We start from the raw sequence: 15,644 nt of genomic DNA on the forward strand, positions 1-15,644 counted from the left end.
GACTGTGGAAGAAATGCACGAAAGTTATCTGTAACCAATCGGCACACTTTCTACAAGAAGTAATGAAGGATGATTCTTTTTCTGTGTGTTTTTGTTCAATTAAAATAAAAAAAAGATAAAAAAAAATTCTGGAAAGTGAAGAAGCTTTTTTTCACCTTCCCTGAAATTAAGCATGATTTAAAATATGTAGTCATACATTATATTGCTGATTGTTAAATTGGTTTTAACAAGTATTGGGTTTTTTGGTTTTTAATTTTAATTCATTGCCAGTAGCTATTAAATGTTATGAAACAGCTATAGTTGAACTACTGAAACATTATTAGTTATTTAAGTTCAGTACATTATATAGAATACTACATGTGAAGTATGTACTTTGGATTTCCTTACAGGTCTAAATTGTTAGTTTTTATTTAACTTTAAATTAAAGTTTAAAGGCTTCATTGTGATTTACTATTTTATACTTGGCCATATTTTGTGTCTAGATGGAAGAGGATTAAATAAGGAAACTCTGAAGTTCTAATAAAGACTCTGTGCATTGGAAATCAAATATTTCATAAAATCTTTAGCTACAAAAATAGATTGTCATTTTAATTATCCAGAGAATAATCAATAGCTTCAATTAAACACTGGGGTTTAATTCTCCCAGATTATAATTGCTAGCAAGTGTTAATATTGCAACAGAAAATATGTCTGAATAATATGAACAAATACTCCTGATCAGACATTATACAGTGCAAAGTTAAATACAATACAAAGTTTATTAAAAATAGGTTGCAAGTGAAATACAGTAGAAATGGGAAACCACAGCAGTTCTTATGTTGTTTTCTCCATAATGCATCAATAGTTATGAAAAGCATTTTTATTCATATTCACATGGCTTGAATGCCCAATAAGCAGAGGTGGACAACTATGGCAACTTTAAGACCTATGGACTTCAACTCCCAGAATTCCTGGCTCAGGAATTCTGGGAGTTGAAATCCACAGGTTGTAAAGTTGCCATAGTTGCCCTCCCCAGCCCAATAGTGTTCAAATCCACTCCACAGTAAGTTAATATTTTGTCCTTAAATTCTAGCAGCAACAGTATTCCAGCCACAGAATATCTAGTGTTCTCAAGATAAATTGGGGGACACCTCCTTTTTTCCCTGAATAACAGACATAACAAGCATGCAATCCTTCATTAACACTTTCAACCAATTTAATCTTCTACTTCATATTTAACAGATGAACATTAAAAGAACACTTTCAAATAAGAAACCTGAACTATGTAAAAAAAATATTTACACTCCAATTTTATCTTTAACTTGCATTTATTTTTTTATCATACAACTCTTATTAAAAGTGATTTCTAAGGCAGTAAAGTCTACCCTCTGCATTTGGAAGTGTGCATAATTCCCTAAATATATATTTATAAGAGAACATATTATACAGAAAAATCATCTAAAACCCAATTAAGGACTTTATCAAATAGAAAATTTGTTTAGAATCACAATATATTGTTTTAAGCATCACACAATGCGAAAACAAACTAAGATGAGGTCTTTATTCTTAACATCAGCTATACATATAGCTGAAAGATCAGCGGGTGAAACAGATTTCAACCATTTAAAAATTAAATAATCCTGCAACATAGTGTGTAAAATAGCTTGAACTGCCAACATCTTCTACAATTCTACAATATAAAGAAAAAGAACAATAGCTAACTAGAGGTACCTTGACCAGCACTTTTCTATACAAACGTCTGATGACATGCCATCAGAATATTGCCAGGTTCCCTCAAAGGAAATTCTTAATGAAAGGCAATTTTTCTTTCCTTTTGCAGCCACAAGTAACCACATTTCCCCTGCGTGTAGTGCTTAATTTCCTGCTACTGATAATTGATGTCTTTAGTCCATTTGTGAATATTTAACTTTGGTTTTATCTTGGCTATAATGGAGCTACCACTTGAAGTTTATTCCATATTGCTAAAGTGTGACATTTCAGAATAGCTTTAAAACAATACATACGCACACACGCACACACACCACCATACCCAGTGTCCGATATTTCTTATTTTTTAAATTCTTATCAATGTTTCAAAACTCAAGTTTTAGAAGTGATTAATACTTCAGTGTAAGAAGAGATAAGACAGTCGGAAAAATAGGATGCATATCTTGTTACATTGCTGGACTGCCATCAAAACCAGTCAAGTATTTAATGTCCAAAATCTAGGTGTACATAGAATACTCTATGTGGCTTAGTATGGACATGATAACGGAGCCCTTTTACTTCTAATAATCAAGTGTGTTTATAGCAAGGGTTTATCTATAGAAATTGGACCCCTAATATTAGTGTTCTCTATTATGCTACTAATCTGAAAGACTAGCTCCCAAGATCTCTTAAAATTTTATATTACCTTATACTTGTATCAAACCTACAGTGCAACAAGCAGTGGTAGTTAGGCAGTTCAAGCTACAGCCACTCTTTCTGCTTAACAGATGTTTACATGTTTTGTAAAAGACTAGGAAGCAACAATTCCAGACAGTTCCAAAAGCAGCTGAAGGACAATGATGTGGAAAAGGACATGACATTTGATTTATTTAATTAAAATAAATTTTACAGTGCCTCAATTGTATAAACCACAAGCACTTGGCAAATAATTGAATTTCTTGCTATTGCAACATATAGTTTAGAAAGAAATAGTCCAGACGGAAAAGAATTATCCCATTTGGTATGAGATTCTTCTCCTCCTTGAACTGCCCAACTCTAGTTCCATAGAGATTTTCTGATTTTTTGATAAGGTGATGGTTATCCTACTTTGTATTTAATTCATTTTCCAATTCTGTTAATTTCCTAGATGCCTTTACTTTGTTAGACACATCTTGACCCTGTGAAAAGAGTCTTTGTCGCTCCCGGAAAGTCAAGTTCTCTGGTGCACCAGGTATATCTGTATCCTGACTGCAGGAAATATAAAAAATATTCAATGTTATAAAAATACATTATATTTTAAGTGCAGTTATTCTGTTTTTCTCATTAGCTTTGGTCTACAACATTCACATCCTTTTATTTAAAATCAGATAGGTTAATTACTAATTAAACATTAAAAATGGACAAATAATCAAATAGCAATTTTTCATCATTAAATAGTTCATATTATTAGAGCATTTGTTAAACATTAGTGTAGCTATTAGGAAACCTAAAATATTTTATATAGGGTGGATTCAAATTCCAGATGATTCCAATGCCCTGCTTCTGGAGTTCTACATATAAACTATCATTACTCTAAAATATTTCAATATTTTCTAAACATTCTTATTGGATACATTGCTATGTTTAAAAATATTTTAGATCCTTAAAAACCTTTAATCACCTAAACATCAACCAGGAGTATATGTTAATATCTCCTACCAATAAAGCACTATTTAAAAGCAAAGTTATTTCCATTTTACCATTTCAATTTCTTCTCTCTTGGGTCTGAATAAGATTCCTGTGAACCTGCAAGTGCTCCAGTAGATCCAGTGTAGTTCGAGCCTTTGTAAAAAGAAAGTAAAATAACAATAACTATTTTTTCTCTGAAAAGGTGCAGTGCTTAAAATGGATCTGACACTATACTTTCAGATCAAGTCTCCTAACACTACCAGCTCCCTTATAAGAAAGGGAAAAAATTATTGAAAACTGAATATAACGGCAAATATTTCTATCAAATGACAACTTTTCATCATGGACAATATAAATTAAATCAAATACATATGAAATAAATATCTACACTTGCCAAATCTTGCGTATACAGATTGCCAAAATTCCAGTGATTTAAATGAAATTTAAGCAGTTTGCATGAATAATTGCAAAATAAGCTTTAGCCTTCCTGCTTATAAGACTGGATGAAAACATATCCAGTAACATCAGGAACTATTGCCTTTATATTTCCCAAATAATAGATTGTAAAATATTAAGAATGTGCAGAATTTGAATATATAGTTTTATGACAACTTTTCAATATATTCTTTTAACTCCACAATGTCCACAATGAATCTTTAACTCTATAATGCCTATTTAGAAATGCTATTTTTAAAATGTCTATTTTGTATACATTTTGCAGCACTGCACCTTTATACTTTGCTCTCATATGAACAAACACAATAGCAAAAACAGCAAACCCTTTACACTACCAATGAATCTTCCCCAAAGGCCACAAGATTAAACACATCATTTGCATTTGAAATATAAACTCATCCCCCACATTTCATAGATTCTCACTTCTGCTGTTTGTACTGGTTAAGTAAAACCATCTCTTCTGGCCATGAAAGGTTTGCGTTTTCAAGTAATATTTTTAGTTTTTAAATACTGCATGTGTTTTTCTTGTAAGCCTTGTTCACAAAAGCATATTATATACTCCTTCCATTAGTAGTCTTCATTCAGTTATTCAACTTAAATATTTTATAGATTTCAGCAGTATACAGCTGTATTTAATATCAGACTGGTGCCCAACAATTAGTTAAAGAGAATTTAATGCATAGATACTTCTAAGACATCTCAACTGAATTTAGTGAGCTTATGAATTTAGTGAAGTGTGAAACTGAATTAATGAGGTAAACTTCTAGGGAAACACTAGGAATCTACTCAGAATATTAATAATATGTTAGTTAGAAATAAATTTTGCTTCATGTCCAATTTTAAGATTATATTTTTTATGTTGAAAAGTTTATCTAAACATAGAACCTCATCCACATTAGTATTAGTTATAGTTGCTCACATTTTATTCCCAAATTGAAGAGTGCCAGTCTTCTAAAGTAATCCCAACAATCTAATGGAAGGAGCTGGGAAAGTTTAATTTCGCAGAAGCAGAGTTTGCCATACATTTGTTTAAGGACAGCAATATGAGTGTTAATGAAATGAAGAGAGAAGCTGCGTAGTGATTTTGCATTATGTGCAAAGAGCTTTTTACTTTAGGCAGACATCCTTCACGGAAGATTGAAAGTTCAAATGGAATATGTGACCTGTTTATAAACTTAATTTTTTTAAAATAGTTATAATGGGATGTTATAGACTGTATACTGAGGACAGATGAAACATCAAATTATATGGAATTTTTGAATAACCACCCTTAGCTTGTTTATATATCTTAATTATGATTATTAGGTAAAGAAGCACAGAATCATAGTAGGAAGGGACTTTGGGGATAATCTAGTACAATGCTTTGCCCAGTGCAAGATGTGACAGATAACCATTTACTTTCTAGTTGAAGACCTCTAGTAGCCCATTCCACTAACTGACAGCTTGTACAAATGTGCCTTGCATTTTTCCTACTGAAAGGGTTTTTTAAAATTTCTGTCAAATTCCATCTACTCATTTCAGCAAAATGCTCAATCTTTCTAGACCGTTTTTAAAAATGTTTTCACCTATATCTAAAGTATTAGATGCTTCTCATCGCTTTGTGCCATCATCAAATTTTTTTAAGAGTCCCCTCAGCATCCTCATCCAAGCCACTATTCAAAGTGTTGATCATAACGGGGCCCAGGACAGAGTCCGCCATTCAAATACTTCCAAGTTGAAGTGGAGCAACTAATAAGCACTTCTGGGTGCAGTCATTCAGCTGTTGGTTTATTTAACAGTGATATGATATTGCACTGTTTTATACACGTATTTATAATATAGCATTTCCAAAATATAAAGATTGGCAAAATCTGGGGAAACATTATATTTAAGAAGTGAATGTTAATTCTGAAGTTTCTCATCTTAACTATAATAACAACAGCATTATTATCTGCTTTGTTTTATTATAGAAAGAGCAATAGTCTGCTATAACCATTTTAGATTACAGCCTTTTTCCATGATTCCTTGACTATCTTTAGAGGAACTGATCAAACGGGGAAATCCTATAGCTATTTGTGGAACTTCCTTTAAGCCAGGATCAAACTATCGGCTGGGGTCCATTTTGAGAATTTTTGATTATTACTGACCTTTTTTTTTTTTTGCTTAAGTATCTACTTCTATACAGGAAAACAAAACAAGCAGCTGCAAAATAGCAAGCTTCCCAAAACTCACTAATGTTCCACCTTCTTCCAAAACTATGTCAAAATATAAACCAGCTATGACCTAAAGCTTTGTAATTCTTTGACATCAGAGTTCTAGTGGATCTACTTGTGGCCAATATTATTCAGTTACATATTTTATGATGAAGGGAAAAGAAGAAAGTTTAGGAATGTAAATACGATAAAGCAAAACAACATGAATAATGGAGAGAAAGTTACTTCAGTACTGAGAAATGTGTAGTAGAAACCTCACAAAAAAGTATACTATATCTATCTGCTTTGTTTGCTTTTTCTAAAAAATACAGGTAGCATTTCACTTCAAATGTAATTGCTGGTTTATATACTTTCAAAGCCTTTTGCACACTGTTTACATGGCAAGTAATAAGCAAAAGCCCATTGCTTCCCACAGTGAATAAATATCCTTATTGTAGGAAACATGTACCTCAGGAATGTGAAAGCACCATGGACCAACGAAGAATAGTAATAAAAATAAATGGTGAATGAAAGAGGTGTAGATCAAAAGCCAAACCCAACAGTACTTTTAGTGAAATTTTGAGAATCATTTGCTTTCAGTATATGAAAGTAAGAATTATAGAATTTGATAAAGAAATGGAAAGACCACAGGTTTAAAATAAAATTTATAGCAACAAATCAGATTGAGAGTTGGATCACCACGCCCAAGATTGTGATCAAGTCAGAAAGAATCATGAGAGTGATTTTGTTCAGAAGAGTACTTCAGTGGGAAATTTGTAGAGTTTTCAGAGAGATTGTAAATTAAAATATTCCGTCTACCTTTTGTGTTGCTGGGATTGATGAAACTTGGCTTTTGTGGTGGGGGAGGGGGTTGGCTCATTTTGTTAGCAGTACTGTTGGCATTGACAGCGGAGGGCTGATATGAGTTGGACAGACAGAGGCCATCTGAGACTGGGCGTGGCTGGCGGGAGGGCTGCTGTGGCTTAGGGGGGACAGGAGGAAGGTCACCGCAAGACTTTCTTGTACTGGTGTACTTATCCTGACCTGTTGCTAGACAGGAGTCCTCCTCCTCCTCATCATTGTATGCAACAAACTTGGCAGTATAAATCGTGTCAGGAGAGAGGACCTGAGTTTTGAGGTAAGAAGTGTTTCGTTGAGGTGGGGGAGGAGGAGCATTAGATGAAAGGGGTGGGGAGGGAAATTCATATTCCCGTGGAAGCGGAGGTCTGTACAGACCAGGCTCATCGGGCTCCAGCAATCGCCGGTCTGCTTCATCATGCTGGCGGCGTCTCTCTGCTTCTAAGCGATTATAATATTCTTCTTCCTGTCGCCTCTGTTGAGCGAAAGGGAATAAAAGGATGTCAGCAAATGTCAAATACCAAACACACAAATGGAAATTTTCACACTAGAAAAGATTTGGTTAACTTTTTCTTTTTATCTAGGAAGAAAACTTTCTGCTCTAAAATACTGGTTAACTTCTGAATTTTGGGTGGAATCTACTCTCTCCAATTGCCTCTTGAGAGGCAGGAGATCCAATGATGTAGACTTTGAGAGCAAGAGTGGGACAGAATGGAAGAAATCAAGCATAACCCTTCCTGTTTTGATGTCAGCAGAGCCATCTTTAGAAGAGAATATTTCTGGCTCAGGTTGGATTGAGGGTTCAGGGTTGAAATACAGCATCAACGAAACCACAAAATTATCTTTGGATTCTTGTTCAGTGATAAAGTACATATTTACACTGAAAAAAGTAAACTTGCAATAAATTATTAAAGTTTAAAGGAATATCAAGAAGAAAGTGAAAAGAAAGAACGAAATGTGAAATTCTAACTTGCAAATGAAATACAGGACTTACAACAAATGAACCCAAAATTTCTGTTGCTAAGTGAGCCATTTGTTAAGTGAGTTTTGCCCCATTTTATAACTTTTCTTGCCTTTGTTGATAAGTTAGTAACTCAGTTGTTAAGAGAATCTGGTTTCCCCACTGACTTTGCTTGCCAGGTCACAAAAAGTGCTCATATGATCTTGGGACACAGCAACAGTCATAAATATGAATTAGTTGTCAAGCATTTAAAATTTTGATCACGTGATGCTGCAAAGGTTGTAACTGAAAAATGGTTATAAATCACTTTTTTCAGTGCCATTGTAACTTTGAACAGTCACTAAATGAACTGTTATAAATCGAAGATTACCTTTATGCTGCTATTAAAACAAGGGATATTCAATACCAACAACTTCATAAACTTTCTTGTACTGAATGCCAGGATGCATTAAACTTTCAATTACAGTTTAATGTCTGAAATTACATGAATGTACATCCATTTCCCTCTTAGCATTATAAATATAATGCAGAAAAGGTTGCAATGAGGAAGAATGTAGTCAGGCTTAGCTCAGCTTTTACTTGTAACTTTACCCAACATGCAGAGCAGAGATAATGACAGTCTTTTTGTTGTTGTTGTTTTGCTTTCCTTAAAAGGGACATAGGAGTTTATGCACAGACAGACACCACTGAAGGAGCACTCCTATAGAATGATTCTTAAACCATGGCTTGACTTATATCCAATTTTTTCCCTAAAAGAGGGCTAGGCATTTTTTAAGCCATAAAGCATATTTACGATAGCAACCACCCTGAAAAAATTGAAGCTATGGTGCCTATTACTAGACATAGGATGTCAATTTACCAAAATGATGAAGCTGTACTCCATCACTACTTCTAAGGGGAGAAAAAACATTTTTCAGCCCTGCTTACCTTTGCTTTTCTTGGTAGCCAGTAGTCTATTTCCATACAAAACACAAGCAATTCCATTTTTTATTTTCAAACCATGTCCTTCCCTCACTTTTCTTTAAATTAAAAGAATACTGTTAGGGAGTCTGAAGGATAGTGAAGTTCGGTATATTGCCTAACCATAGTTTCTTTCATTAATATTAACCTTTTTCCCCCCAAAAAAATTTATCGTTTGGAACAAATGGATGAGATTTCAATCATTAGAATGATATCAGACAATATCATATATTTTTGAAATAGGAGGGACATGGAAAATTAACAATGGTATTGATAGGAAGATGAACTACAATCAATATATGCTAATATTTTTCTTGGGATTCCTTCATGTTTAAATTTTTTCCTAACAACCAAAACATCTCATGATCAGACTACTATCCATTCTCCTCTGTTTAATGAACAGAGAGGATTTTAAATTATTATTTAAACCCACTTAGTGCCATTGCTTAATTGGATATGGTTTCTTCTTAATTAAGTTCTTAATGGTTCTAAATCTGACAGCTTTTCTTTCTACCTTTTTTAAAAAAGGATTTCAAAACTTATTCTAATTGCTTTAAAAATAATTTTATCCCTTTAAACTTAATTCCTGGAGGAGATTTCATTTTGAATTTCTTTCATTATGCTTTGATATCTGAGGTCTTTATATTTTTCTTGTACTCTCCCAGCTTCATATAAACTTTCATTTATTTGGATTTCATTTACTAGTTTATATACTGCCTGCTTCTCAAAACCTCTTGAAGAATAATGAAATATATTTTTCTTTTCCTTAAATTGCAAATCTACAAATAGGGTGAGTTTGGCTTTTTATTTTAAATAGTATACAGAATTCAATACAGTACTTGTTAAGAGCCACAAAACCCACTGTAGACAATTCTATCCCTAGCTTTGTTGAAGATTTAGTAATACCAGCGGGTCAAATCAATTTAAGTGAAGTATACAAAGTTATAGAAGACTGAGTGAAACCTTTTGCTCAGCCTCTCGCTTTGTCCGCTCCTCCTCTTGGCGACAACGCTCTTCTTCTTGCCTGGCCCTATCTTCTGCTTCCCGTTTGCGCATTTCCTCCAATTGCTGCTGCCGTCTACGCTCCTCATCCTGTAACTAATGAAGATTTATCTTGTGTTTTACCTCAGATCCTTTCGAAGACAGAAATAATATTTCATGAAGAAAAATACCCATTACTGTTCAAAAGAGACTTTTTAAAAAAAGTTAATTAATAAATTATTTTCTCCTGGGAATTTTTTTTTTTTGCATTTTGGGGAAAAAACTTATAAAGAAAATTCAAAAAAGAAATGTATTTTCCCCTGAAGAAATGCTATTCATCAGGAGTGTCCAACCCGTGGTCCATGGGCTGCATGCAGACCTGAATAGCTAGTAATGTGCCCCCCTCAAGATTGTAAATTTTAACCTTATGTGATTTATATGCATTAACTATATTGTATATTTTATATGCAGCCAAGACCATTCCTCTTCACTCAATGCAGCCCAGGCAAGCTAAAAAGTTGGACACCCATGCTATAGATTTTGTAGTAATTTCTGTTCTGAGACATTGTTTTTATAGTTCAAACTCTATGTTTTACCATTGTTCTTCTGGGAAGATGCACAAACTATGGCCAATGATAAGCTTCTATTCTTTTCCCACTAGATAACATTTCTCTGATCTTGAAAGTAAACCCAACATATCAGCTATTTAAGCTGCCCATGATTTCTTTTTTTCATATAGTAATGTTTTTTTACTGCAAAGGAGCATTTGGAATCTCTGTAAAATAGGAAAAGTAATGAAAATCCATGCTTCAAAGTGCAAATATTTAATCACATTAAATAAGGATCTCTAGCTGGTTCAAATAATCTTAAATTATCAAACATCTTAAACAGTTCCAGAAAAGTGCTCCTCAAAAAATGACTATCATCTCCTTTAAACACCTGTGAGAAGAAGTGTTACAAAAGAATAAAGGAGAACTACTGGACTCTGTCCCACATTTTTTAAAACAGCTAAAATTATACTGTAATTCCAAACATTGCACCAAGTGGTGTTATTTTAAAGGGGGAAAATCTAAATTAGTATTTTTTATAAAAAGGAAGGAGGTAAAATCTTTAATTATAATTCCATTTGATAGGTTTCTTGTGTCATGATTCAACTGCACTTTTAAATATATTGAGTTCAGTAAATATGAATTAGACACTGAAAACTCTTTACGTTGTTGAACTGTAATATGTATAGTTTGCAATATAATTCTCAAAATGATTAGTTTTCAGAAAGGGGAATTGAATATTGCACTATTTACTCAGATCTGTTTCAACATCTGTCATAATAATAATAGATTAATAAAACTTATAAGTACAATACATCTTATTTTGATTTCAGTTAATAAAATAGCTAAAACATGAAATTATAAAACTATGTATGTATGTATGTATGTATGTATGTATATGTATATGTATATATATGCTTTTAGTGTAACATACAGTTTTACTCTTCCATCAATATAGGTAACAGCAATGAGTGTGAAATAATTTTTATAAAAATATTTTAAATCATCTAAGTTCAAAGGTTTAACCCTAAAGTTCTGTTCCAAAAACTAAATCATTAAAACTAACTGTAAATGCCAAATTATCAAAAGCTTAAAGAAGAAAAATAATATATTGGAATGCTAAAATACATTAAAATATATGATTTAGAGAAATCCTTTTTTTTAAAAAAAGCATGGGGAAATGAACAATGGAAACTCACCTGTACAAAATGTTTTCAAAATACTGATATGTTAAATTGTTAATATAGGGTTCATTTAACTGTAGTAGTTCACAAGTAAAATATGCAAACAGAATACAACTTTAAAACAAAAGTAGAAGAAAAAAAATTAGGAGCATTTCTCAAGCATTAGATAAGTGTCTCTTGCTTACCACTAATTTAATGTATTAGTCCTTGCCCTGAAGCACTCTAAAGATAAACAAATATCCAATGCACATTGGATTATCATTAATTAAAAAGAAAAAGAAAAAAAGTATTAAGGAAAGGCATCGAAGAGAAGAAATAAGAACATACCAAATCTAGAACAGAGATTGCTGGCAAAGCAGTCTGCTGCAGGTAATAAGAGAAGGAAAAAGAAAGATGCACAGTGAAAATAAGGATAAATTTAGGTTGCACTATGCCAAAATAATTTCTTTGATTCGTTACTAGAGCTGAATAAAAATAAAAGTCAGTGTGACAGTCTAATATTATGTTAGCAAATCTCTTTAAATCAGAAAAGGAGATTTTTTTAAAATATATTTTCTGTACACTCTGTTAATTCATCTATTTTTGCTTAAAGATTTACACGATATCAAGAGAACAGAGTATTGTGGAAAAATGGCCAACTGGTTGTATTATTTTAAATTATCAATAATAAGGAGCAGCTCTAATGGGAGTTCTAAATCTCTGCAAAACAAATACAAACTATATTTTGCAACTATTTAGAAAAAGAGTTTAACAAAGCATATGGTGCAAATTTGATAATAGTAATGTCAAGCTGCTCAATAATGAAGATAACATGTTTTAAAATTATACAGTATGTAGATTTTTAGCCATAAAGTTAGGTTAAAAAGCTGAATGGCAACATTAGAACTAGCAACAATTTATGGATAGTTGTTACATTCATTTTATCTATCTAATTTTCAGTATAGAAAAGAAAATAAATAAATAAAAACAAAACTGCATTTAGCAAGAAAATGTGTTAAAAGCAGCAATGGAAAGTAAAGCTTTTAAAAACAGGAAAAGAAGCATAATGTAGAAAGTAACATTGCTGTAAAAAATAACACCCAAGTCGCTGAAATCAAGTTGCTGTTATAATTTGATCATTTATCAATGTTATTTATAAAGCCCCTAATACAGATTCTACAATTTTTTTTAAAAAAAGTATTGGATTGTTTTTGAAGCTGTATTCTTAAAAGCAGATTTAAAAGCTATTTTTCCTGATACAGACAACATTATTACTCTTGGAATGAAAATTCCAAATCCTGTTATGCTATGGACTAACAGATGAAACATAAATTTAAAACAGCTTTTAGTGGTCAAAGATTTAAAAAAAGCTACACTAATGTTCTGGAATATTACATATGCATCACACAAATTAAAATTATAAAAAAATAAGAATAGGGATTTTGTTTTTGAAAAAAAGGGAACTTGAAAGGTGGTTACCTCCCCCTAGCAATTTCTAAGTAATAGCTTGCAACACCACTTATTTGACAAATCAGAGTAGTCAACCATTATATGCAATGAAAGACAGGGACATTATGAGAGTCCAGTCCTCCTTTATCCTATAGTGATAACTAATTTATATTTTTGCTAGCAATATGCAGGAATTTTAGCCAATGAAATGATTTTTAAATGGATTATCTCATTTTACCCTCACTCTTCTCTCAGCTTCTAGTCGTTGCATAATCAGCATAGTATCGATGTCATCATCTTCTTCCTCATCTTCATCCTCATCTTTTTGCTTTGACTCTTGAAGTCGTTTCTGGAATTGCCACTCCAGCATGAGCTTGCGCAGGCGGTCATTTTCTTCGCCTGTTCGATCTGGCTTATTTTGAAGTTCTTGAATCTCTTTGCTTAGCATATCCACAATATGCATCTGCTGCTGCTTCTCCAGCTTCTCCTTAGCATCTCTTTTCCAGGGATCAGGAGACAGACTATCACTAGAGGACAGCTCTTCTTTGCTTATGGTGATATATTGGAGATCTCTTCGTTCAATGGTTCGGGGTTGTTGTTGGGGCTGCAATTCTCTAATCACCGTCTCATGAGACCTCTGAAGTGTTGAAGGCTTCTCCGGTTTCACCTGCTGAAGAGGAGGAAGCAATGATTGAGCTGGCATTAGTGGCTGAGCACGCATTTGCCCCAGTTTTCTTTCCTGCTCTCGACGTTTTCTATCTCGTTCTTCCTCCAAGCGTGCTTTTTCTTTTTCATACCATCTCTGATGTTCTTCTCTCTTTTTGCGCTCTGCAGCAGCAGCAACCTGAGATGACTGTGACCCCAATTGATTTGCAGGTGGAGGTGGTGGTGGGAGAGGTAAATCCATTTGCAGTCCGTCAAAGTCAGCTACATAGTGCATTGGTGGGGGAGGGGGAGGGGGAGGTAGGTCTGTCCTTGTGGACTGAGAAACTGCCAGCAACATTGGTTGAGTAATTATAGGTGTTTTCCAACGGCCAGGTCCACTTTTGGTTAAAGAAGATCCAGAGGAGATACATTTAGAGGAACTGTTTAGATGCTCCTGGCTTGATGTGCTAGAATCCACAGAAGAATTCATCCATGGATCGCTATCTGATTTTCTTTCAATATATCCCATATCTTTTTGCATGGCAACTTCTAATTGATTCCTTTCTGCCTGATAAATGTTATCATCCCGTAGTTCCTCTTCAGAACGGGTTACACGCTTTAAAAAAATAAAGAATATAACATTAGTTTCCACATATTAATAGGCCATACAGCAAGAACCAAATGGCAGCTTATTACTTTTGAACAATGATTATGAAATGTTTATTCATTTGTTCTTAAAATCAGCATTTTTAAAAGTGGTAATACTTTACAAGTTTGAAGTCTTACATTCAGCTTTTCTTTCCAATCAAGTTAAACAAACTCTAAAACAGCCTGAGACAAGATTCTGAAACTATCTTGGCATATGTTCAACATCAGCAGAATCTATGCTGTATACTTTTCCTCAGAATAATGCCAAGCTATTATCATTTTTACATTTTGTGCTCCCAGAAATATTTAGGTCTAAGAGCTTACATATAACTAACCTGTCATTCCTCCCACTGCTTTGGCAACTTTTATTAAAATTATAGACATTCACCAATATTGCAAAGAAAAAGGAACTATTTGTTCATACACACACACACACACTTGTTAATTTCCTCTTCATTTTTGAAAATGATTTAAATGAAGCACAAATTCCTTATTAAATGCTCCAATGTCAAAAATACTATGCTGCTAACGTCAAAGATTCTGCTAAATACAAAATAAAACTGCTGTATAGAAATGTAATAATAATAATATACCACATACCTTAAAATTTCTAATCTGTTTATAAGCTTTGCAAACTTTGCTGAGTACTTCTACAATTATTTTAAATACAAAATAGACCCGAAAGAAGAGCTGGCAGCTATGAACAAAAGCAACATTTCTCTACTTCTCTTTCAAAGACCTCAATTATGACCGAAAAATGCTTTGTTTTCAATGAATGCATTTATTATGCTCTATTAGTCCAAAAGCACTAAATACAATGCACATATTAAAATTCATTGACAGATTAGTAATGTCTTGCACATTTAAAATAAAATAAAAATAAACCAGGCATTCTATATTTTGTAAAAATTAACATACTCTTATTCCTATACAGAAGTTTTTTCTCAAAAGCTCTAAATGTGATTTTTTTAAAAAAATATTAGACTTCTGCATTTCAACCATCAACTCCAAATATAAATTGACAGCTTTTCAAACACAATACAAGCAAACTGCAGATTTCAAATACAATATAAATGAATGCAGGATTGTAGTCTAGAAGCTGGCCAAATATTTTAGGTATAGCAAAATATAATAAAATATGAAGGGATTTTTATAACAAAATACTTGATCAGTCCTAGTTGTAATTCTTATTCTATTTACAATCTCCAAACTACTAATATTATGAAGCAAATTATTTCTAACCTGATTTGCATTATTGATATAGTGATTACTTTCAGTGGGAATTTGGGGCTTTTCTTCATAATTTGCCCATTGATTCTGAATGGGACCCATTCGATCCTGAGACCTGGAGGCTGGGAATGTGAAATACTCTCTGGTATAAGTTTGTGTTGGAATTGGATATGCTTCAGGTCTAGCTGGTAGTACCTGTTCCTGTGTAAATATGGAAAGA

The 15,644-nt window shown here is 33.0% G+C and overlaps 1 protein-coding gene across 30 annotated transcripts in view; it reads right to left on the bottom strand.

Moving 5' to 3' along the window:
* Window positions 1-744: 744 nt before the first annotated feature.
* AFDN (afadin, adherens junction formation factor) overlaps window positions 745-15,644 on the bottom strand; it is a 95,098-nt gene continuing 80,198 nt past the window's right edge. For 9 of the 30 annotated variants that reach the window (XM_087718154.1, XM_087718153.1, XM_087718164.1 and 6 more), the window contains 7 exons: window positions 15,437-15,625; window positions 13,140-14,162; window positions 11,801-11,836; window positions 9,724-9,858; window positions 6,801-7,314; window positions 3,426-3,507; window positions 745-2,934 (listed from right to left, as the gene is read on the bottom strand). In XM_087718154.1, the coding sequence (XP_087574280.1) occupies window positions 2,790-2,934; window positions 3,426-3,507; window positions 6,801-7,314; window positions 9,724-9,858; window positions 11,801-11,836; window positions 13,140-14,162; window positions 15,437-15,625 (2,124 nt within the window). In that variant the 3' untranslated portion in view covers window positions 745-2,789. The remainder of the gene's footprint in view (window positions 2,935-3,425; window positions 3,508-6,800; window positions 7,315-9,723; window positions 9,859-11,800; window positions 11,837-13,139; window positions 14,163-15,436; window positions 15,626-15,644) is intronic. The other 21 variants (XM_087718178.1, XM_087718175.1, XM_087718171.1 and 18 more) reach the window with 7 other exon arrangements.

This window comes from Thamnophis sirtalis, unplaced genomic scaffold (genome assembly GCF_051295495.1).
Source record: "Thamnophis sirtalis isolate CommonGarterSnake01/CBP01778 unplaced genomic scaffold, rThaSir2_p1.2 scaffold_6, whole genome shotgun sequence".
Taxonomy (NCBI): Eukaryota; Metazoa; Chordata; class Lepidosauria; order Squamata; family Natricidae; genus Thamnophis; species Thamnophis sirtalis.